A 27299-nucleotide genomic window follows, 5' to 3' on the forward strand; every position below is an offset into this window, starting at 1 on the left:
TTTCTAAATTCAACATTCCAACATTTTATATTTATAATTTTGAATATTATTGTAAACACTTATCTTTAAATTATTAGATTGGAATTTAAACCTGTTCAGAAAAAAACAAGTTGGAAAAGTCCGACATTTTCTATTTAATTTAAACGCAACGGATTATTAAGAAAATAATACATTTGTTTGTGAATAATTGGAATAAAAATGTCGAATTATGTAAGAATTTATTTTGAAAAAAGTTAATTTTTAAAATTTGTTTATTAAATAAAATGCAATCTCTTAATACACATAATGGAGTGTATATATATATATATATATATATATATATATATACTGTATATGTTGTTCAAAATTCAATCAATATTAATGACGTCACTGATTTACTTTCATAATGTTCTTAAAATCATCAATGAAGCTGATTTAAGAGCAGAAGTATTTTTATTGAAAAAGTATAAAAACCAGTCGACGACTGAAGTAGTCGACGACCTAATAGTAATCGTAGTTGACGTCGGCTCCGTGTCTGTAGGAGCCGGGGTCTCGGGGCCCGATGGGGGCGTTCTCGTCGTAGTGGTGCTGCCGACCCTGGTCTGAGGAGCGAGCCTGGTCCATCCAGTAAGAGAGGTCCGCCTCCAGACGCTGAGCAGAGACAGAGTTCAGAGAAGATGCAGGGTCAGAATAAAACTGTTAGCATAGAAGCTGTTAGCATAGACTCTAATATCTCATTGCCTGTAAATATTCACCCTCTCGTCTCCTCACCCTCAATAATGTATTAAGTCACTCTGATGACTCACTTATTCATTCATTCACTGCTATAATTTATTCACTCATAATTCATTCATTCACTCCTATAATTCATTCATTCTCTCCTATAATTCAATCATTCTCTCTTATAATTCATTCATTCACTCCTATAATTCATTCATTTTCTCCTATAATTCATTCATTCTCTCCTATAATTCATTCATTCACTCCTATAATTCATTCATTCTCTCCTATAATTAATTCATTCTCTCCTAAAATTCAATCATTCTCTCTTATAATTAATTAATTCACTCCTATAATTCATTCATTCTGTCCTATAATTCATTCATTCACTCTCTGCTATGATTCATTCATTCACTCCTATAATTCATTCATTCACTACTATAGTTCATTCATTCCATCCTATAATTCATTCATTCTCTCCTATAATTCATTCATTCACTCCTATAATTAATTCATTCTCTGCTATAATTCACTACTATAATTAATTCATTTACTCCTATAATTAATTCATTCACTCCTATAATTTATTCATTCTCTCCTATAATTCATTTACTCCTATAATTCATTCATTCTCTACTATAATTCTTTCATTCTCTCCTATAATTCATTCATTCTCTGCTATAATTAACTCATTCACTCCTATAATTCATTCATTCACTCCTACAATTCATTCATTTACTCCTATAATTCATTCATTCAGTCCTATAATTCATTCATTCACTCTCTGCTATGATTCATTCATTCACTCCTATAATTCATTCATTCAATCCTATAATTCATTCATTCTCTCCTATAATTCACTCATTCACACCTATAATTCATTCATTCACTCCTATAATTCATTCATTCTCTCCTATAACTTATTCATTCACTCCTATAATTCATTCATTCACTCCTATAATTCATTCATTCACTCAATCTTGTAATTAATTCATTCTCTCCTATAATTCATTCATTCTCTCCTATAATTCATTCATTCACTCCTATAATTCATTCATTCACTCAATCTTGTAATTAATTCATTCACTCCTATAATTCATTCATTCTCTCCTATAATTAATTGATTCTCTCCTATAATTCAATCATTCTCTCTTATAATTCATTCATAAACTCCTATAATTCATTCAATCTGTCCTATAATTCATTCATTCTGTCCTATAATTCATTCATTCACTCCTATAATTAATTAGTTCTCTCCTATAATTCAATCATTCTCTCTTATAGTTCATTCATTCGATCCTATGATTCATACATTTTCTCCTATAATTCAATCATTCACTCCTATAATTCATTCATTCACTCCTATAATTCATTCATTCACTCCTATAATTCATTCATTCACTCCTATAATTCAATCATTCTCTCTTATAATTAATTCATTCACTCCTATAATTCAATCATTCTCTCTTATAATTCATTCATTCAGTCTCTGCTATGATTTATTCATTCACTACTATAATTCATTCATTCACTCTTTCATGTTATGATTTCGAAATAATTTTTCCGGAAAAATGTCATGAATTCATGTTAGGATCTCATGATTTCATGTTATGATCTCATGATTTCATGTTATGATTTCGAAATCATTTTCCCGAAAAAATGTTATGAATTCATGTTATGATCTCATGATTTCATGTAATGATTTCGAAATAATTTTGTCCGAAAAATGTTATGAATTCATGTTATGAATTTTTGTTATGATCTCATGCTTTCATTCATTCACTCCTATAATTCATTCATTCTGTCCTATAATTCATTCATTCACTCTCTGCTATGATTCATTCATTCACTCCTATAATTCATTCATTCACTACTATAGTTCATTCATTCGATCCTATAATTCATTCATTCTCTCCTATAATTCACTCATTCACTCCTATAATTCATTCATTCTGTCCTATAATTCATTCATTCACTCTCTGCTATGATTCATTCATTCACTCCTATAATTCATTCATTCACTACTATAGTTCATTCATTCGATCCTATAATTCATTCATTCTCTCCTATAATTCATTCATTCACTCCTATAATTAATTCATTCTCTGCTATAATTCACTCCTATAATTAATTCATTTACTCCTATAATTAATTCATTCACTCCTATAATTTATTCATTCTCTCCTATAATTCATTTACTCCTATAATTCATTCATTCTCTCCTATAATTCATTCATTCTCTGCTATAATTAACTCATTCACTCCTATAATTAATTCATTCACTCCTACAATTCATTCATTCACTCCTATAATTCATTCATTCAGTCCTATAATTCATTCATTCACTCCTACAATTCATTCATTCACTCCTATAATTCATTCATTCAGTCCTATAATTCATTCATTCACTCTCTGCTATGATTCATTCATTCACTCCTATAATTCATTCATTCAATCCTATAATTCATTCATTCTCTCCTATAATTCACTCATTCACACCTATAATTCATTCATTCACTCCTATAATTCATTCATTCACTCCTATAATTAATTCATTCTCTGCTATAATTCACTCGTATAAGTCATTCATTCACTCCTATAATTCATTCATTCACTCCTATAATTCATTTCATCCTATAATTCAATCATTCACTCCTATAATTCATTAATTCACTCCTATAATTCATTCATTCTCTCCTATAACTTATTCATTCACTCCTATAATTCATTCATTCACTCCTATAATTCATTCATTCACTCAATCTTGTAATTAATTCATTCTCTCCTATAATTCATTCATTCTCTCCTATAATTCATTCATTCACTCCTATAATTCATTCATTCACTCAATCTTGTAATTAATTCATTCACTCCTATAATTCATTCATTCTCTCCTATAATTAATTGATTCTCTCCTATAATTCAATCATTCTCTCTTATAATTCATTCATAAACTCCTATAATTCATTCAATCTGTCCTATAATTCATTCATTCTGTCCTATAATTCATTCATTCACTCCTATAATTAATTAGTTCTCTCCTATAATTCAATCATTCTCTCTTATAGTTCATTCATTCGATCCTATGATTCATACATTTTCTCCTATAATTCAATCATTCACTCCTATAATTCATTCATTCACTCCTATAATTCATTCATTCACTCCTATAATTCATTCATTCACTCCTATAATTCAATCATTCTCTCTTATAATTAATTCATTCACTCCTATAATTCAATCATTCTCTCTTATAATTCATTCATTCAGTCTCTGCTATGATTTATTCATTCACTACTATAATTCATTCATTCACTCTTTCATGTTATGATTTCGAAATAATTTTTCCGGAAAAATGTCATGAATTCATGTTAGGATCTCATGATTTCATGTTATGATCTCATGATTTCATGTTATGATTTCGAAATCATTTTCCCGAAAAAATGTTATGAATTCATGTTATGATCTCATGATTTCATGTAATGATTTCGAAATAATTTTGTCCGAAAAATGTTATGAATTCATGTTATGAATTTTTGTTATGATCTCATGCTTTCATTCATTCACTCCTATAATTCATTCATTCTGTCCTATAATTCATTCATTCACTCTCTGCTATGATTCATTCATTCACTCCTATAATTCATTCATTCACTACTATAGTTCATTCATTCGATCCTATAATTCATTCATTCTCTCCTATAATTCACTCATTCACTCCTATAATTCATTCATTCTGTCCTATAATTCATTCATTCACTCTCTGCTATGATTCATTCATTCACTCCTATAATTCATTCATTCACTACTATAGTTCATTCATTCGATCCTATAATTCATTCATTCTCTCCTATAATTCATTCATTCACTCCTATAATTAATTCATTCTCTGCTATAATTCACTCCTATAATTAATTCATTTACTCCTATAATTAATTCATTCACTCCTATAATTTATTCATTCTCTCCTATAATTCATTTACTCCTATAATTCATTCATTCTCTCCTATAATTCATTCATTCTCTGCTATAATTAACTCATTCACTCCTATAATTAATTCATTCACTCCTACAATTCATTCATTCACTCCTATAATTCATTCATTCAGTCCTATAATTCATTCATTCACTCCTACAATTCATTCATTCACTCCTATAATTCATTCATTCAGTCCTATAATTCATTCATTCACTCTCTGCTATGATTCATTCATTCACTCCTATAATTCATTCATTCAATCCTATAATTCATTCATTCTCTCCTATAATTCACTCATTCACACCTATAATTCATTCATTCACTCCTATAATTCATTCATTCACTCCTATAATTAATTCATTCTCTGCTATAATTCACTCGTATAAGTCATTCATTCACTCCTATAATTCATTCATTCACTCCTATAATTCATTTCATCCTATAATTCAATCATTCACTCCTATAATTCATTAATTCACTCCTATAATTCAATCATTCTCTCTTATAATTAATTCATTCACTCCTATAATTCAATCATTCTCTCTTATAATTCATTCATTCAGTCTCTGCTATGATTTATTCATTCACTACTATAATTCATTCATTCACTCTTTCATGTTATGATTTCGAAATAATTTTTCCGGAAAAATGTCATGAATTCATGTTAGGATCTCATGATTTCATGTTATGATCTCATGATTTCATGTTATGATTTCGAAATAATTTTCCCGAAAAAATGTTATGAATTCATGTTATGATCTCATGATTTCATGTAATGATTTCGAAATAATTTTGTCCGAAAAATGTTATGAATTCATGTTATGATCTCATGCTTTCATGTTATGATCTCATGATTTCATGTAATGATTTCGAAATAATTTTTCCGGAAAAATGTCATGAATTCATGTTAGGATCTCATGATTTCATGTTATGATCTCATGATTTCATGTTATGATTTCGAAATAATTTTCCCGAAAAAATGTTATGAATTCATGTTATGATCTCATGATTTCATGTAATGATTTCGAAATAATTTTGTCCGAAAAATGTTATGAATTCATGTTATGAATTCGTGTTATGATCTCATGCTTTCATGTAATGATCTCATGATTTCATGTAATGATTTCGAAATAATTTTGTCCGAAAAATGTTATGAATTCATGTTATGATCTCATGTTATGATCTCATGCTTTCATGTTATGATCTCATGATTTCATGTAATGATTTCGAAATAATTTTGTCCGAAAAATGTTATGAATTCATGTTATGATCTCATGCTTTCATGTTATGATCTCATGATTTCATGTAATGATTTCGAAATAATTTTGTCCGAAAAAAATGTTATGAATTCATGTTATGATCTCATGCTTTCATGTTATGATCTCATGATTTCATGTAATGATTTCGAAATAATTTTGTCCGAAAAATGTTATGAATTCATGTTATGAATTCGTGTTATGATCTCATGCTTTCATGTTATGATCTCATGATTTCATGTAATGATTTCGAAATAATTTTGTCCGAAAAATGTTATGAATTCATGTTATGAATTCGTGTTATGATCTCATGCTTTCATGTTATGATCTCATGATTTCATGTTATGATTTCGAAATCATTTTCCCGAAAAAAATGTTATGAATTCATGTTATGATCTCATGTTATGATTTCATGTTATGATTTCGAAATAATTTTCCCGAAAAAATGTTATGAATTCATTTTATGATCTCATGATTTCATGTAATGATTTCGAAATAATTATGTCCGAAAAATGTTATGAATTCATGTTATGATCTCATGTTATGATCTCATGATTTCATGTTATGATTTCGAAATCATTTTCCCGAAAAAAATGTTATGAATTCATGTTATGATCTCATGATTTCATGTTATGATTTCGAAATCATTTCCCCGAAAAAATGTTATGAATTCATGTTATGATCTCATGATTTCATGTAATGATTTCGAAATAATTTTGTCCGAAAAATGTTATGAATTCATGTTATGAATTCGTGTTATGATCTCATGCTTTCATGTAATGATCTCATGATTTCATGTAATGATTTCGAAATAATTTTGTCCGAAAAATGTTATGAATTCATGTTATGATCTCATGTTATGATCTCATGCTTTCATGTTATGATCTCATGATTTCATGTAATGATTTCGAAATAATTTTGTCCGAAAAATGTTATGAATTCATGTTATGATCTCATGCTTTCATGTTATGATCTCATGATTTCATGTAATGATTTCGAAATAATTTTGTCCGAAAAAAATGTTATGAATTCATGTTATGATCTCATGCTTTCATGTTATGATCTCATGATTTCATGTAATGATTTCGAAATAATTTTGTCCGAAAAATGTTATGAATTCATGTTATGAATTCGTGTTATGATCTCATGCTTTCATGTTATGATCTCATGATTTCATGTAATGATTTCGAAATAATTTTGTCCGAAAAATGTTATGAATTCATGTTATGAATTCGTGTTATGATCTCATGCTTTCATGTTATGATCTCATGATTTCATGTTATGATTTCGAAATCATTTTCCCGAAAAAAATGTTATGAATTCATGTTATGATCTCATGTTATGATTTCATGTTATGATTTCGAAATAATTTTCCCGAAAAAATGTTATGAATTCATTTTATGATCTCATGATTTCATGTAATGATTTCGAAATAATTTTGTCCGAAAAATGTTATGAATTCATGTTATGAATTCGTGTTATGATCTCATGCTTTCATGTTATGATCTCATGATTTCATGTTATGATTTCGAAATCATAACATGAATTCATAACATTTTTTTCGGGAAAATTATTTCGATGATCTCATGTTATGATCTCATGCTTTCATGTTATGATCTCATGATTTCATGTAATGATTTCGAAATAATTTTGTCCGAAAAATGTTATGAATTCATGTTATGAATTCGTGTTATGATCTCATGCTTTCATGTTATGATCTCATGATTTCATGTAATGATTTCGAAATAATTTTGTCCGAAAAATGTTATGAATTCATGTTATGAATTCGTGTTATGATCTCATGCTTTCATGTTATGATCTCATGATTTCATGTTATGATTTCGAAATCATTTTCCCGAAAAAAAATGTTATGAATTCATGTAATGATCTCATGTTATGATTTCATGTTATGATTTCGAAATAATTTTCCCGAAAAAATGTTATGAATTCATTTTATGATCTCATGATTTCATGTAATGATTTCGAAATAATTTTGTCCGAAAAATGTTATGAATTCATGTTATGAATTCGTGTTATGATCTCATGCTTTCATGTTATGATCTCATGATTTCATGTTATGATTTCGAAATCATAACATGAAATCATGAGATCATAACATGAATTCATAACATTTTTTTCGGGAAAATTATTTCGAAATCATAACATGAAATCATGAGATCATAACATGAATTCATAACATTTTTTCGGGAAAATTATTTCGAAATCATAACATGAAATCATGAGACCATAACATGAATTCATAACATTTTTTTTCGGGGAAATGATTTCGAAATCATAACATGAAATAATGAGATCATAACATGAATTCATGTTATGAATTCATAACATTTTTTCGGGAAAATTATTTCGATATCATAACATGAAATAATGAGATCATAACATGAATTCATAACATGAATTCATAACATTTTTTCGGGAAAATTATTTCGAAATCATAACATGAAATCATGAGACCATAACATGAATTCATAACATTTTTTTCGGGGAAATGATTTCGAAATCATAACATGAAATAATGAGATCATAACATGAATTCATGTTATGAATTCATAACATTTTTTCGGGAAAATTATTTCGATATCATAACATGAAATAATGAGATCATAACATGAATTCATAACATGAATTCATAACATTTTTTCGGGGAAATTATTTCGAAATCATAACATGAAATCATGAGACCATAACATGAATTCATAACATTTTTTTCGGGGAAATGATTTCGAAATCATAACATGAAATAATGAGATCATAACATGAATTCATAACATGAATTCATAACATTTTTTCGGGAAAATTATTTCGAAATCATAACATGAAATAATGAGATCATAACATGAATTCATAACATGAATTCATAACATTTTTTCGGGAAAATTATTTCGAAATCATAACATGAAATCATGAGACCATAACATGAATTCATAACATTGTTTTGTAAAAATTATTTCGAAATCATACCATGAAATCATGAGATCATAACATGAATTCATGTTATGAATTCATAACATTTTTTCGGGAAAATTATTTCGATATCATAACATGAAATAATGAGATCATAACATGAATTCATAACATGAATTCATAACATTTTTTCGGGAAAATTATTTCGAAATCATAACATGAAATCATGAGACCATAACATGAATTCATAACATTTTTTTCGGGGAAATGATTTCGAAATCATAACATGAAATAATGAGATCATAACATGAATTCATAACATGAATTCATAACATTTTTTCGGGAAAATTATTTCGAAATCATAACATGAAATAATGAGATCATAACATGAATTCATAACATGAATTCATAACATTTTTTCGGGAAAATTATTTCGAAATCATAACATGAAATCATGAGACCATAACATGAATTCATAACATTGTTTTGTAAAAATTATTTCGAAATCATACCATGAAATCATGAGATCATAACATGAATTCATAACATTTTTTAGGGAAAATTATTTCGAAATCATAACATGAAATCATGAGATCATAACATGAATTCATAACATTTTTTCGGGAAAATGATTTCGAAATCATAACATGAAATCATGAGATCATAACATGAATTCATAACATTTTTTCGGGAAAATTATTTTGAAATCATAACATGACATCATGAGATCATAACATGAATTCGTAACATTTTTTTTCGGCAAAATTATTTCGAAATCATAACATGAAATCATGAGATCATAACATGAATTCATAACATTGTTTCGTAAAAATTATTTCGAAATCATAACATGAAATCATGAGATCATAACATGAATTCATAAAAAATTTTCGGGAAAATTATTTAGATATCATAACATGAAATCATGAATTCATGTTATGAATTCATAACATTTTTTTTTCGGGAAAATGATTTCGAAATCATAACATGAAATAATGAGATCATAACATGAATTCATGTTATGAATTCATAACATTTTTTCGGGAAAATTATTTCGATATCATAACATGAAATCATGAGATCATAACATGAATTCATAACATTTTTTCTGGAAAATGATTTCGAAATCATAACATGAAATAATGAGATCATAACATGAATTCATAACATGAATTCATAACATTTTTTCGGGAAAATTATTTCGAAATCATAACATGAAATCATGAGACCATAACATGAATTCATAACATTGTTTTGTAAAAATTATTTCGAAATCATACCATGAAATCATGAGATCATAACATGAAATCATGAGATCATAACATGAATTCATGACATTTTTCAGGAAAAATTATTTCGAAATCATAACATGAAATCATGAGATCATAACATGAATTCATAACATTTTTTTCGGGAAAAGTATTTCGAAATCATAACATGAAATCATGAGATCATAACATGAATTCATAACATTTTTTTCGGGAAAATTATTTCGAAATCATAACATGAAATCATGAGATCATAACATGAATTCATAACATTTTTTCGGGAAAATGATTTCGAAATCATAACATGAAATAATGAGATCATAACATGAATTCATAACATTTTTTCGGGAAAATTATTTCGAAATCATAACATGAAATCATGAGACCATAACATGAATTCATAACATTGTTTTGTAAAAAATATTTCGAAATCATACCATGAAATCATGAGATCATAACATGAAATCATGAGATCATAACATGAATTAATGACATTTTTCAGGAAAAATTATTTAGAAATCATAACATGAAATCATGAGATCATAACATGAATTCATAACATTTTTTCGGGAACATTATTTCGAAATCATAACATGAAATCATGAGATCATAACATGAATCATGACATTTTTCAGGAAAAATGATTTCGAAATCATAACATGAAATCATGAGATCATAACATGAATTCATAACATTTTTCGGGGAAATTATTTCGAAATCATAACATGAAATCATGAGATCATAACAAGAAATCATGAGATCATAACATGAATTCATAACATTTTTTCGGGAAAATTATTTTGATATCATAACATGAAATCATGAGATCATAACATGAATTCATAACATTTTTTCTGGAAAATGATTTCGAAATAATAACATGAAATCATGAGATCATAACATGAATTCATAAAATTTTTTGGGAAAATGATTTCGAAATCATAACATGAAATCATGAGATCATAACATGAAATCATGAGATCATAACATGAATTCATGACATTTTTCAGGAAAAATTATTTCGAAATCATAACATGAAATCATGAGATCATAACATGAATTCATAACATTTTTTCGGGAAAAATTATTTCGAAATCATAACATGAATTCATGAGATCATAACATGAAATCATAAGATTTTTCCGAAAATCATATTTCGAAATCATAACATGAAATCATGAGATCATTCATTCATTCTCTCCTATAATTCATTTATTCACTCTCTGCTATGATTCATTCATTCACTCCTATAGTTCATTCATTCAATCCTATAATTCATTCATTCTCTCCTATAATTCACTCATTCACTCCTATAATTCATTCATTCTCTCCTATAATTCATTCATTCACTCCTATAATTCATTCATTCACTCGGTCTTATAATTCATTCATTCTCTCCTATAATTCAATCATTCTCTCTTATAATTCATTCATTCACTCCTATAATTAATTCATTTACTCTCATAATTCATTCATTCTCTCCTATAATTCATTCATTCACTCCTATAATTCATTCATTCACTCCTATAATTCATTCATTTTCTCCTATAATTCATTCATTCACTCCTATAATTCATTCATTCACTCGGTCTTATAATTCATTCATTCTCTCCTATAATTCATTCATTCTCTCCTATAATTCAATCATTCTCTCTTATAATTCATTCATTCACTCCTATAATTCATTCATTCTCTCCTATAATTCATTCATTCTCTCCTATAACTCATTCATTCACTCCTATAATTCATTCATTCACTCGGTCTTATAATTCATTCATTCACTCCTATAATTCATTCATTCTCTCCTATAATTCAATCATTCTTTCTTATAATTCATTCATTCACTCCTATAATTCATTCATTCTCTCCTATAATTCATTCATTCTCTCCTATAATTCATTCATTCACTCTCTGCTATGATTCATTCATTCACTCCTATAATTCATTCATTCACTCCTATAATTCACTCATTCACTCCTATAATTCATTCACTCTCTCTTATAATTCATTCACTCTCTCTTATAATTCATCCATTCTCTCCTATAATTCATTCAATCACTCTCTCTTATAATTCATTCATTCACTCCTATAATTCATTCATTCACTCCTATAATTCATTCATTTTCTCCTATAATTCATTCATTCACTCCTATAATTCATTCATTCACTCGGTCTTATAATTCATTTATTCACTCCTATAATTCATTCATTCACTCCTATAATTCATTCATTCTCTCCTATAATTCATTCATTCTCTCCTATAATTCAATCATTCTTTCTTATAATTCATTCATTCACTCCTATAATTCATTCATTCTCTCCTATAATTCATTCATTCTGTCCTATAATTCATTCATTCACTCTCTGCTATGATTCATTCATTCACTCCTATAATTCATTCATTCACTCCTATAGTTCATTCATTTGATCCTGTAATTCATTCATTCTCTCCTATAATTCACTCATTCACTCCTATAATTCATTCACTCTCTCTTATAATTCATTCACTCTCTCTTATAATTCATTCATTCACTCCTATAATTCATTCATCCTCTCCTATAATTCATTCATTCTCTCCTATAATTCAATCATTCACTCCTATAATTCATTCATTCTCTCTTATAATTCATTCATTCACTTCTATAATTCATTCATTCTCTCCTATAATTCATTCATTCTCCCCTATAATTCATTCATTCACTCCTATAATTCATTCATTCTGTCCTATAATTCATTCAATCACTCTCTCCTATAATTCATTCATTCACTCTTATAATTCATTCATTCTATCCTATAATTAATTCATTCACTCTCTGCTATGATTCATTCATTCACTCCTATAGTTCATTCATTCGATCCTATAATTCATTCATTCTCTCCTATAATTCACTCATTCACTCCTATAATTCATTCATTCTCTCCTATAATTTATTCATTCACTCCTATAATTCATTTCATCCTATAATTCATTCATTTACTCCTATAATTCATTCATTCTCTCCTATAATTCATTTCATCCTATAATTCATTCATTTACTCCTATAATTCATTCATTCTCTCCTATAATTCATTCATTCACTCCTATAATTCATTGATTCACTCCTATAATTCATTCATTTTCTCCTATAATTCATTCATTCACTCCTATAATTCATTCATTTACTCCTATAATTCATTCATTCTCTCCTATAATTCATTCATTCACTCCTATAATTCATTCATTCACTCCTATAATTCATTCATTTTCTCCTATAATTCATTCATTCACTCCTATAATTCATTCATTCTCTCCTAGAATTCATTCAATCACTCTCTCTTATAATTCATTCATTCACTCCTATAATTCATTCATTCACTCCTATAATTCATTCATTTTCTCCTATAATTCATTCATTCACTCCTATAATTCATTCATTTTCTCCTATAATTCATTCATTCTCTCCTATAACTCATTCATTCACTCCTATAATTCATTCATTCACTGGGTCTTATAATTCATTCATTCACTCCTATAATTCATTCATTCTCTCCTATAATTCATTCATTCTCTCCTATAATTCAATCATTCTTTCTTATAATTCATTCATTCACTCCTATAATTTATTCATTCTCTCCTATAAGTCATTCATTCTCTCCTATAATTCATTCATTCTCTCCTATAATTCATTCATTCACTCTCTGCTATGATTCATTCATTCACTCCTATAATTCATTCATTCACTCCTATAATTCATTCATTCACTCCTATAATTCATTCATTCTCTCCTATAATTCACTCATTCACTCCTATAATTCATTCACTCTCTCTTATAATTCATTCACTCTCTCTTATAATTCATTCATTCACTCCTATAATTCATTCATTCTCTCCTATAATTCAATCATTCTTTCTTATAATTCATTCATTCACTCCTATAATTCATTCATTCTCTCCTATAATTCATTCATTCTCTCCTATAATTCATTCATTCACTCTCTGCTATGATTCATTCATTCACTCCTATAATTCATTCATTCACTCCTATAATTCATTCATTCTCTCCTATAATTCACTCATTCACTCCTATAATTCATTCACTCTCTCTTATAATTCATTCACTCTCTCTTATAATTCATTCATTCTCTCCTATAATTCATTCATTCTCTCCTATAATTCAATCATTCACCCCTATAATTCATTCATTCTCTCTTATAATTCATTCACTTCTATAATTCATTCATTCTCTCCTATAATTCATTCATTCTCTCCTATAATTCATTCATTCACTCCTATAATTCATTCATTCTGTCCTATAATTCATTCAATCACTCTCTCCTATAATTCATTCATTCACTCCTATAATTTATTTATTCACTCCTATAATTAATTCATTCTCTCCTATAATTCATTCATTCTCTCCTATAATTCATTTCATCCTATAATTCATTCATTCTCTCCTATAATTCACTCATTCACTCCTATAATTAATTCATTCTCTCCTATAATTCATTCATTCTCTCCTATAATTCATTTCATCCTATAATTCATTCATTTACTCCTATAATTCATTTCATCCTATAATTCATTTATTTACTCCTATAATTCATTCATTCTCTCCTATAATTCATTCATTCTCTCCTATAATTCACTCATTCACTCCTATAATTCATTCACTCTCTCTTATAATTCATTCACTCTCTCTTATAATTCATTCATTCTCTCCTATAATTCATTCATTCTCTCCTATAATTCAATCATTCACCCCTATAATTCATTCATTCCCTCTTATAATTCATTCACTTCTATAATTCATTCATTCTCTCCTATAATTCATTCATTCTCTCCTATAATTCATTCATTCACTCCTATAATTCATTCATTCTGTCCTATAATTCATTCAATCACTCTCTCCTATAATTCATTCATTCACTCTTATAATTCATTCATTCACTCCTATAATTCATTTATTCACTCCTATAATTCATTCATTCTCTCCTATAATTCACTCATTCACTCCTATAATTAATTCATTCTCTCCTATAATTCATTCATTCTCTCCTATAATTCATTCATTCTCTCCTATAATTCATTTCATCCTATAATTCATTCATTTACTCCTATAATTCATTTCATCCTATAATTCATTTATTTACTCCTATAATTCATTCATTCTCTCCTATAATTCATTCATTCACTCCTACAATTCATTCATTTAATCCTATAATTAATTCATTCACTCCTATAATTCATCTTTTCCCTCCTATAATCCATTCACTCCAATAATTCATTCATAAATCCACTCAGTTAAGTCATTTATTCATTCATTCACTTCTATAATCCGGTTCACTTCAGTCATTGTTATCATTCAGAAATAATTCACTCCTTCATCACTGATTTACGTACTACACTCTGGTTTGGGAACAAGTCGTGACCAGTTCGGTCTGAGCTGCTGCTTCTCCTGTTTAAGACGGACCTGCTCGTCGTAGCCCATCATCTTGAACTGCATGATCCACTGCTGCACATCAGCGCGACTCCGGTCCCAGAGGTACCTCTTGGTTCTGCTCCGCCTGCCCAGGAACTCTTGAGCCTCGGCGGGAGCGACCGCGATGGAAGACTTGTCGGCACCTGGAACGAGACGCGACGCGATAAGTGAAGCGAACAAACCCCTGCAGGTGGAGACAAGTTGGGAACTGAACCTTCTGACTTGTGCAGCGCCCGGAGCAGCCGGCTGTGACCCGAGACACCTGCAGGAGAACCAGAACCTCGTCAGCAGATCCAAGAGTGTTCTTTTGATTCGATGCTCGTCTTCCACACGTTTACAGTCGCCTCGTTTTCTTCTACACGCGGATTGTTGTGACCAAGTTAAGTAGTCGTACGACAGGAGGGTGAACAGGAGGGGGCTCAGCACACGGCCCAGTTGAAGTAGTAGGAAACCAAAATTGATGTAATAGTAACTGAATGCAATAAATGGATGAAAGAAAAATATTTTTTTAAATAAGGATTTATTTAATAACGTTTTTATCTTTCCAAAGGTAATTTTCCTCTTGAAACCGTTTTCTACCTTTCTTTGTTTTAATACTTTTGGTGTAATATTCAAAAAGTTTAAATGTTTTTTTCGCCACTTCTTTCTTCATTTTTATCTCTTATGACTCTTTTTTTTCTCGTGATTTATAGCAGGATTCGTTTGGAATCATAATCTTTTTTAAACTAAATAAATGTTTGTTTTTTTCCCCTGAAAGAACAAAATCTCGTCAAAAGATTTGATTGACAGATGAACTTCTGGAGTAAAGTCTCTGTTGGAAAGAATGTGTAACGTGAACCACGAAGCGGCTGTTGAACTAGTTAAGGGGAAGATAAACGAAAAAAACAAAACTCTTATAAAACCCGGAATTCACGGAAAGAAAAAAGTAAAAAACAAAGAGTCAAAAAATATATGTATTTCAAATTTGACTTTCATAAACATAAATAGGCAGAAAAAAAGAAAAGAGGAACATTTTAAACATCAAAAATTTTCACTTTTACTAAAAAAGTCAAATCAATTCAATTTAATTTAAATCTCAATTCTAAGATTTTGGAAAAAGTTTTTCTATCATGAAGCAACTGGATGAACGTAAGAAAACTGTCTAATGAATTAAAAAAATAAAAATAAAGTATGTTTCAGAAAAAAACTTAATTAAACTTCAAATGAAAAGAACTAAATAAAACTAAATAAAAGAGTAAAAAATCCAAAGAGTGTGTTTCCCATCAGTCTACAGACGAGGCTCAGCAGCTGCAGCTCTAAAAACTCCAGTTTCCTCCACAAATAAACTGCAGGAATCTAAGGTGACGCAGATAGAGGAGGAGATCGAAGCTCACCTGTGCAGGTGAGCACCGTCAGCAGAACAGCCAGACACGCCAACTTGAAGCCGAACAGCTGAGACGCCATCTCGGTGCTGCAGAGACGCTGCGAGGCAACAACTGAGCTCCGAGTTTGTGTTTAACCGGGAGAAAAGGGCTGGAGTCGAACCCCCGACTCCCCGAGTGGAAACTGGCCCACGGCGGAGGAATGTTGCTCGTATCCGTGTCTGCAGACGCAGCTGCCACTTTTTCACACTTGGCACGATCGCCGGCGGTATTTTTCCATCGGGAGGAGAAGGTTTCTTCTGTACCTGAGGAACGATGGATCATTACAGAGGATTTCCTGCAACAGAAACAACCAGTTCACTGTTTTTCTTTTCCTCTGCAGTTTTTCTTTTCGTCTCAATTCACCTTCAACGAAATAAAAAACCCAAATAAGGGTTTTTCCCTTTAAGGTTATATTTTTTAATAAAATATTTCGAAAGATTTGTTTTTTCTTTTTAACACTTTTGAAGTTAAGGTTCTACGTCGTGGAGCTCTGCCCTCTACAGGCTGTCGCTTTAGGCTAATCTTAGTCTGCAGCGAGAATTCTGACCCGCTCTAGTAGAAGAACTCACATTTCTCCGATCCTTAAAACTCTTCACTGGCTTCCAGTTTCTTTCAGGATCAACTTTAAAATTCTGGTTCTTACTTTCAGATCTATTCATGGTCAGGCTCCTCCTTACATCAGTGATCTGATCCAGCCTTACACCCCAGCTCGGGCTCTGAGGTCTGTGGATCAGAATCTACTGATGGTTCCTGAACACGGTTCAGGACCAGAGGAGAGAAATCCTTCCAGAGTGTTGCTCCTAAGCTTTGGAACGATCTTCCTCTCTCTTTGCTCTTGATGGATCTACTGACTCCTTTAAGAAACATCTTAAGACGTTTTTAATTGTTAAGGCTTTTCCTTGATTTTCTGGAACTCCTGTTGTGTCAGTTTAACTTGCCCTTTACAGTATATACTTTATTGAATATTGTTTTGATTGTTCAAGCGCTTTGTGACCCTGGTCTGGAAAAGCGCTATATAAATAAAAATGACTTACTTACTTACTTACTCTTTTCACAGAAAAGTCAATGCCACCCAGCAGGGGGTAGTAGGCCGCCCCTATATAAGGCCTAACCTCCTACACAATGGCAGTATTTTGTTCACTCGGCATTGACGAAAGGTTGAGGACTTGTCTGCAAACAGGAATGGCGCTCTGTGTTTTCAGTGCTTATCTCCTGGGTTATTCAGACTTCTCACCACCATTGCCTTTAAATCAACAAAAGAAGTGCCAGACAAACAGTCGTCCCTCGTCGCTCCTTGAACGTAACTTCCAAGTGTACGCCACGACGAGAGGGCGTGTCTGCGACGGTGACAGCCCGGAAATGATGGCAGGTAAATGTGAACTTTCATTGTCTTGTTTGCAAGCAGTAATACCACTCAGTGTCTCCAGCTCCATTTGAACCTGCTGGATCTCATGGCTGCTGCAAAGTTTTTAAAATGGCCCATGCTGGTTGTTTCAGTCACATGTTGTGATCTATTCAGACATATCATCGTTGTCATAGACCAACCAAAACATTGCAGGATCCACTGCGATCCATTGCGATCCAGTCGCCCCTCGACGCTCCTAGCATGTCACACTCTAGCGTGCGTCAAGCCCTGGCGTGGCAACAGTGAAATGGGAATTGAAATAGACTTGTTTGCGAGCAGGAATTTGGCTCAGTGTACTCACTGATCTTGCTTCCTTGCTCGGAGCGGTCCGCTGAAGTCCTCCTTCCGGGTGAGTAAGTCCGTTCAAGATCCATGCTGATCAATCTGGACAGTTCTGTGATCGGCGGTGTGGAGAGCGCACAAGCACTTCTAGTGTCTACGAGCTAGTTTGCTTAATATGAAGCATATTCTCGCTCCTTAGCTGAGGTTAGCTTGTTTTCTTCAGACCCTGATGGAAGCAGAATATCTGATGTCCACTCTTAAGGTGTCTGCCAGATCTGCATCCGCTTTCACTCATGGTTTGCCAATCTTCTGATCATAACCTGCCGCCAAGCGTTTTTTGGAGCGTTGAGACTCCGACTGCCGGTGAGATCTCGTCCTCTGGGACCCCTGACTCGCGCCCTCCTTAGTCTTTGTAGTTGAACTGTTAGAGCAGACAGCTAGTTCACTTTGAGACTAAAGTGGTCTCCCTCGGGGTTCTACATCACCCCTCACGCTTTCAGCACAGGCGCCGCTGCCTGTCTGAGGAGGATGAAAGTTCAGATGCACAGAGACTTTGCTGGTTTGTTCACGGTGCAGATCATGTGATCGTTGCTTCCACACCGACTCTCACAGCGGATCAAGTCAGTGGTGGTGTCGGCTTGAGAGGCAGCGGATCGTAACCCACAGCTTGGTTTTTAATGGTCTCGTGGCCTCTGAAGGCAATGTTAAAGGGTGGTCTTCTGGGAGAACATTTGTCTCCAATGCTGTGCATGGTGTAACCCATAGCGATAGCCTGTAGAGGGCAGAGCTCCACGATGTAGAAACCCCAGGTTAACTATATATCCATTGTTTTATGAGTGGAGCGGAGCCATCTACAAATGTGGTCCAGCAGCCTGCATCCCGCATGTCAAATACTGCCATTTTGTGGAAGGTGAGGCCTTATATAGGGGCGGCCTACTGCCCACTGCTGGGTGGCAAGCACACTTTTCTCAGCAAGTAGAAAGGGCAACCCAAAGCAACAGCCTGTAGAGAGCACAGCTCCACTCGTAGAACCATTGTTATATAGATAACCTTGGATTTTACTTCTAAAGTAATCTTTTTTTTTCAAGACAATTTTTCCCTTTAAACATGGTTTTCTTTGGGTTTTTTTTTTAATTTCAAAGAATGTTTATATTTTGTTTGTTGTAAGTTTTATTTTATTTTAAATTGCTTTTTGTCGTTTAATTTCTTTTGTCCTTTTCGTCAAATATTATAATTATCCGTATATTCCATATATTCTATCACTATTTATTTTTAACACATTTTTAAAACATTTTTAATGAACTATTTGAAAACAGTATATTCGCATTCTTTTAAAAATATATATAAATATTTATCATTATCTCGTATCATTATCTTGCTTTACTTTCTCACTAAACCTTCACTAGGTTAAAGTGATGAAAAATGATTATTACATTAAACTTTTCAAAGAGTGTGTTTCACATTTTCACTTTAAAAAATGTCGTCAAATAAGACTTAAGTTACGAAAATGTCTTAAAAAAAGAAAGAACAGATTTTTTTGAAGGGAAAATGTTCCTGTTAGTGACAAAAAGTGCTTGAATATATACATTTTTAAATAGTAAGTAAGTAAGTAAGTAATATTTATTTATATAGCGCTTTTCCAGACCAGGGTCACAAAGCGCTTAGACAATCAAAACAATACTCAAAAAAGTACATACTTTAAAGATCAAGATAATACTGAGAACAACACAGGAGTTCGAGAAATTCAAGGAAAAGCCTGAACAAATAGAAACGTCTTAAGGTGTTTCTTAAAGGAGTCAGTAGATCCATCAAGCGCAAAGAGAGAGGAAGATCGTTCCACAGCTTAGGAGCAACAGCCTGAAAAGATTTCTCTCTTCTGGTCCTGAGTCGTGTGCGTGGAACCATAAGTAGATTCTGATCCACAGACCTCAGAGCCCGAGCTGGGGTGTAAGGCTGGATCAGATCAGTGATGTAAGGAGGAGCCTGACCATGAATAGATCTGAAAGTAAGAACCAGAATTTTAAGGTTGATCCTGAAAGAAACTGGAAGCCAGTGAAGAGTTTTAAGGATCGGAGAAATGTGAGTTCTCCTACTTGAGCGGGTCAGAATTCTCGCTGCAGAGTTCTGAATCAACTGCAGGCGAGACAGATCCTTCTTGTTAAGACATGAAAACAAACTGTTACAATAGTCCAGACGAGAAGAAACAAACGCATGGATTACAAGCTCCAGATCATGTTCCGACAACATTTTCCTAGTTTAGAGATTTTTCTCAGTTGAAGGAAACAGTTTCTGGTCAGTTTTCTGCAGCGTCGAACAAGAGACATGTCTTTATCAAATACAACACCCAGGTTTCTCAGGCTCAGTTTGACAGACTGACCTAAGTCACCCAAGTACTGACTCAACCCTGGAATCTTATCATCAGGAGCAATCACCAGAGTTTCAATTTTGTCCACATTTAGCTGTAAAGTGTTTTCACTCAGCCATTGTTTGATTTCTAGCAAACAATTGACTAAGCTGTTCAGCCTTTAAATCCAAACTAAAGAAAGAATAAGAAAAAAATACCGCTCCTGTGAGAAGAAATACGACGATGAAAAAACTCAAACATGTTTTTTCAAACATGGGTCGACCTTCGTCGCCTCTGGGCTCTCAGGCAGTGGCAGATGGAATGAAGTGGAACGACTTGAGGAGGAAGCAAATGTCGGAGCATCAGGAAGATTTACACATTAGTCCGAGAATTATCATCAATTGAGGTTTTCTAAATAAAAATAAGTAGCAGTTTCCTCCACAGTGGTCCAGGTGTCACTGATGGTGACGCCAGGTATGAGGAGCATCACAGCGTCATTGCTGTGGATTAGTCTGGAGACGACTGATCCGCTGATGGAACATCTGTCGACCACGCTTTCATAATCATGTCATTAAAGTAATTATGTTGCAGGAGCATCAACTGGAGGAGATGAATCCAACTCTTCCCCGGTGGAATATCTCGGTTCATGGAGATGAGACCAGTCGTGATGGACGATCTCTCTCTTTCTTTTCTCCTCCATCCTTCATGCAAACGACCATTAATCTCCACTGACTCTGACCACGAGCATGAATCAGCTGCTGTCAGTCACAGACAACAACTTTATACTTTTTAAAACTTTTCTTTCTGAACAATTTTACATTGTTATTATCAAACACTTACAGTCGTCCTTCAACAACGTTCTTTTATTCCTCTTTTTAACTGATTATTCTGTTTTTTTTAAGGGTTTATTATCAACATCATCACAAACTTATTTTTCTCCATTTGTCATTCAGTTATTAACAACAACTTTACAAAGGAAACAAACAACAATGAGAGAGAAAAAAAGCCTGATGGGAAATAAAAATGTAATGAATTAATCCTTGAGGAAAAGATAATTCACTTTTTTTTAAAATCTAAAATTACAAATCTCAAAAGAAAAAAAGAAGAATGAAACAAGTATTGTGAAGGAAGAAAATGTAAGGGGAAAAAACACATTTAAGGGAGAAAACGACCAAGAGAAAAATGTATATATTTGATAAAGAAGATTTACAAACATCCAGGTGAAAAATAAAGCTTATGAATAAAAGGAACATTTATAAAAAAGAAAACATTAAGAGGAAAGAAAAAACTCACTAAAGAAAATAAATGTAATTTAAGAAAATCGCAATTAGATATGTTCACACACAGTTTTCAGGGGATTTATATTTGAGGAAAAATAACAGAAAATGAATGACAAACGAGAAAGAAATATTGAAAAAAATAATGTTATAACTTTATTTAAATATAAAAAATAAAATAACTTAAGTAAAAAAAAGACTTTGATAAAGAAAAAGTAAATGCATTGAGAGGAAAAAAACAAAGCTAATGAAGAAGTTATCATTGAGAAAAAGAACTCTAACTCTAAAAAATATTGTAGCATAGATTTTTGTAAGATATTAAAAAGATTTAGAGAGATGAACGTCTCACGGATTTTTTATTTTGTATCAACCTTAAAAAAAACGTTTTCCTTGGATAAAGAATTAAACCAAAGTGCACAATCTTGAAACTCGTTACTTTTTACAAGATTCTTTTTAGGTTAAAGAATCTGATACTTATATATCGTGATACTGTAGTAACAAAGATATAGTTGTAGTATTATAGAGAACTTGACTCTGGTGTTGCAGATTTTACAGACCACATGACTCTTGATGAAGTCGTAACTGCTTTTATTTGTTTTTGGAACCAAAATATGTCCAAATATCAGCTTTAAAAGCCGCGGGAGTCGACTGTATCCTCTCGTCCTCAGTCACAATAGAGATACTGCAGGACTTTTATTGTTATTTTTGCTTCACAGGAAGTTGAATTACCCAAAATGAACGCTGTGGTTATTAGCATGTTAACTGTCAATTAAAAAAAGAAATTATTTTGAATGTGTCGGGCACTGCTGTACACTTCAAAGTTCATGTGAAACTGTTTCATTTTAACACACACTTTCTTCTTCTTGTTTTTTGCAGACTTTGATCACAGTTGCAAGAACATCACAGTAACTCATGGTTTGTTTTCATGCCACAGGAGAAAAAAGAGAGAATATTAGAACATAAATATTATATGAGGCCGTTGGATGTGTGTGTGTCTCGTTGTGCGGGAACATCTGTCCTCACAGTGTCGGAGCTTTATTACACACTCTGTTCTGTATTAACCTTTCAGATCCTCGACTGTCGCTCTTCCTTCCAAGTTTCTGAGGTTTCAAAACCTTTACTAAAAACAACAAATAAAACCCCAGATGGTATATTAATGGCCGTGGCAGCGAAAAGGGACACACAAACACACACACACACACACACACACACACACACACACACACACACACACACACACACACACACACACACACACACATGTTTGCAACTTAAATAAATACAAATAAAAAATTGAGTCCACCATTTTTATGATCTTCTCAGAGTTGGGAATGAGATCCTGAGGAGTTCAAGTATCTTTGGGTCGTGTTCACGAGTGAGGGAAGACTTGAGAGTGAGATCAACAGGCAGGGTCAACAGTTATGCAGATGATGCACCGTTTTATATTTCTATGACTATCATTATCTTTTCTTCCGTGTTTGGAAAAACAAATAAAATCAAAGTGCACAATCTTATTAATGGTTAGTTTGAACAAAGTTGAGATTAAACAACAATATTCCTGACAAACACATGCTTAAAAATACATCTAGCTGTACTACAACTAGAGATAGCAAGACCGAAAAAGTTTACAACATTTACAAGTCACAAATTACAAAAACCTTTTGAGGAAAGAAAAATAGGAAAAAACCCACTAGAAAAGAAAAACATTGAGAGACGTTGTAGGAAAAGAACTAACTTTTAGAAAGAAAACATTTAAAACACATTTAGATAGACAGAAAATAAGTAAAGGTCAATGGTGTTTTTTTTCCTTGAAGTTTGTCTTTTGAAGGTCAAACGTTTTTTTTGAGTAAATAGTTAATACTATCAAGAACAACCCCAGAATAAATTTCAGCCACAAACTTCCCTGGAATACTGAGATATTTAATAATATATAATAATTTATAAGAAATCATTTTTTTCACTATTTATATTTGACTTGAATATTCTTCCTTATTTAAAACCAACCTGCAAGAAAGTATTATGAAGGATAGAAGAACAAGAACCAAAGAAAGCTATTAAGAACCAGTAAATGTAGTTTTTTTCATCTTTTCCAGGTAAAATTTAAATAAAGCGATTATAAGTCTGAAGCAAAAGTTTTAGAGAGATGAACTCAAGGATTTTTATTTTGTATCAACCTTCACTTCTTTTTTTTCCCTGATGATTAAGTTTTCTTCTTGTATCGACCATATTCTGTTTGGTATCCTCTTGTCCTCAGTCACAGCGGAGTTCTTGCAGGATTTTAGGGTTATTTTTGCTGCGCTGGAAGTTGAATTACACAAAGATGAACGCTGTGGATATTAGCATGTTATCTGTCAATTTAAAAAAAAGAAATAATTTTAAACATACTACCAACCGAGTCTAGTGGTACTATTATACCAACATTTTTATATTGAATTTAATAGGTTATAAGTTAAACCAATTTTTAACTTTGATGTTTTAATTTGAAATTTACTATAAATAGAAAATTAAACTCTATGTCTATATATATATATTTTTTTAATATTGTCATTTTTGACCAAAAACCAATTCCACCTTTCAAAGTACAAATTATTGAATTAAATTATTACAAAAAAATAAATATTTAATGATTTAAAAAGTCAATGAAAGAAAATGAAAAACGTCAACATTTGATAAATTAAACCAATATTCTCTCAAATGTAGTAATTTAATACATAATTTAATATGATGTATAATATCATCATGCCTTAATTTCTCTATGCTCACAACTTTTGAAATAATTGTACTAATATAATATCGGGACAAGTTCTGATTTTATTTCCACGTCTTTCCAGTCACTCTTCCCATAAACCTAATGGCTTTCCTGTCCTCTTCTTTTATTACTTCTCTGAATCAAAGACAGATTCCTCAGTTCCACGCGTCTTCGGAGTGATTGCTCGGCGCTGATGTCAATAGTGAACAGATTCTCTGTAATGAACAGAGTCACCGTTGGAGGGGAAATGGAGGTGAGCACGAGTTAAAAAATGGCAGCAGGAAATTGAATTCTCCACATTTCTCCGCGACATTAAAGAGAGAGAGGGAGACGTCGCCCGGTGTGGCGAGAGGAAGGTGGATTTTATTCAACGTCTTTTCATAAATAAGAATAAAGCAAATTAGGGCTGCACGATATTGGAAATAAGTGCGATATTCGATATTGGTGTCTTGAATTGCGATATCGGTATTAATGTGATATTTTTTTTGTATGTAACCGCATGCAGACGCAGGCGATCGCAAGTGCGAGTTCTGTAGGGGAGGTCCGGGGGGTTTGGATAAAGAAAACGATGCGATACTTCACTTTCGATTTTTCGCGCTTCGGTGCCGACACGATCGGAGAAAAATATCACTTATAACGCTCAGTTTCGCGGGACTTGCATCGGTTTCCCGCGACATCAGAGAGGAGCCGCCGGCGCGTCGCGATATCACCAAATCAATAAAAAAATCCCACCTCCTTGTACAAGCACACGTAACAATTTATAAATGACCTGATGCTAACAACTTAGCTTGTTAGCATATGGTGAAGACGGACAGGTTTACACTTGGTTGGAAGTTCCGCGATCTTATAAGAAAACAACTGAGACGAAGTACTTACAATATGTTGCTTTAGCAAAGTGGGTTGAAAGAGATGAGTGACTGGATCACTTGTGTTTGAGTAGCTATACTATAAGTTAGTATTACTTCCATGTATATACCGAGCCGCGCTAAGTCAGCGCGGCAAGATGCGTCGCCATAGCAACCGGGCCTAGCGAGCTGCAGACTGAGACGTAAACGACAACAAGACATAGAAGTACAAATTGACAACTTTACAGAATTTGATACTGATTGGTCAAAGAGTGCATTTTAGATTTATACAATAAAAAAGTGATAAATTATCGCACATGTTTTAGATCATATCGAGCATATCGCACGTGCCAATATCGCGAGATCGATATTTTTTCGATATATTGTGCAGCCCTAAAGCAAATGGTCTTTTTTTTTAGCTGTGTCTGACTGACACAGTGAAGACGTTACCGTCTTAAATCTTCCCCCCAAAAGAAAGTGCTGCTCGCTCATTAGTTGTGGAAACTCTTGTCAGCAAATCGATGAACACAATCCGAGCAGGGATTCTGTCGGCATCAACTGCTTCGGGAGTCGAGGAAAAAGTACGTTTTTGTCAGTGATCTTTCAATCTCTCTCAAACTTTCCAACGCCCGCGATTTCTATCGCGTTGATATTTCTTTGCAATCCCCCGACTTTAGTTAGCCGTCCGTTTGATGATGTTTGGGTGTGACGCGCTCCCGCCGGTGACATTTGAAAAGTCTTTGAATAAAAATGTTTTGATTTATTTTACAGCCTCTTCCGTCACCAGCTAATTATAGAGAAGATGTGGTTTTATCATGCGAAAGGTTATCAGGCGATCGCCGGATCAAACACACGCCGACTGGCTTCAATCTCATATCTACACAATTATGACTCCAGACATCCTTTGAGGAACATTAGTGGTCAGAGGAAGGGCGAAGGAAAAATGACGCTCGACAAATTAGCAAATTCAAAACAACAAGAAAAAGATGACGTGAGTTAAATGAAAAATGTTTTTTTTTTTAATGTACATGTTTAAAATATGTTTTTATAGCATTTCTTGTCGTTTGTTTTGCTAATACGACTCAAAATATTGATACTAAAGTTTAACTTTTGAGTCGATAATAACATTTGTAGTCTATAGCTTTTTTATCAAAGTTTTTTCCTAAATCCTAAAATAAAACATTAATATATATAAACATTATATATGTTTTTTTTATTTCAATAACGTGGGTAAAATAAAATATATGTTTTTTTTTTCTTCAATTAATACCGTGTTCATTTCGGGGGTTTGCAATCAGACTTCCTGTCGCTAGTTGTCAGCAGTCATTATGTCCTTCACAGCTAAAGGAACAATGGAATCCCAGCGATGACTAAGGACGAGAGGATACAGTCGACTCCAGCAGCT

The 27299-nt window shown here is 32.2% G+C and overlaps 1 protein-coding gene across 4 annotated transcripts in view; it reads right to left on the minus strand.

The window, feature by feature from the left end:
• Window positions 1–476: 476 nt before the first annotated feature.
• ecrg4a (ECRG4 augurin precursor a) overlaps window positions 477–27299 on the minus strand; it is a 28691-nt gene continuing 1868 nt past the window's right edge. For 2 of the 4 annotated variants that reach the window (XM_087804224.1, XM_087804226.1), the window contains exons 3-6: window positions 16963–17255; window positions 15804–15851; window positions 15581–15732; window positions 477–630 (exon numbers count right to left, since the gene is read on the minus strand). In XM_087804224.1, coding sequence (XP_087660350.1) covers window positions 481–630; window positions 15581–15732; window positions 15804–15851; window positions 16963–17032 — 420 coding nt within the window. In that variant the 5' untranslated portion in view covers window positions 17033–17255 and the 3' untranslated portion in view covers window positions 477–480. Of the gene's footprint in view, window positions 631–15580; window positions 15733–15803; window positions 15852–16962; window positions 17288–27299 lie in introns of all 4 variants that reach the window. The other 2 variants (XM_087804223.1, XM_087804225.1) reach the window with 1 other exon arrangement.

The sequence above is a fragment of the Callionymus lyra genome, chromosome 12 (genome assembly GCF_982586985.1).
Source record: "Callionymus lyra chromosome 12, fCalLyr1.hap1.1, whole genome shotgun sequence".
Lineage (NCBI taxonomy): Eukaryota > Metazoa > Chordata > Actinopteri > Syngnathiformes > Callionymidae > Callionymus > Callionymus lyra.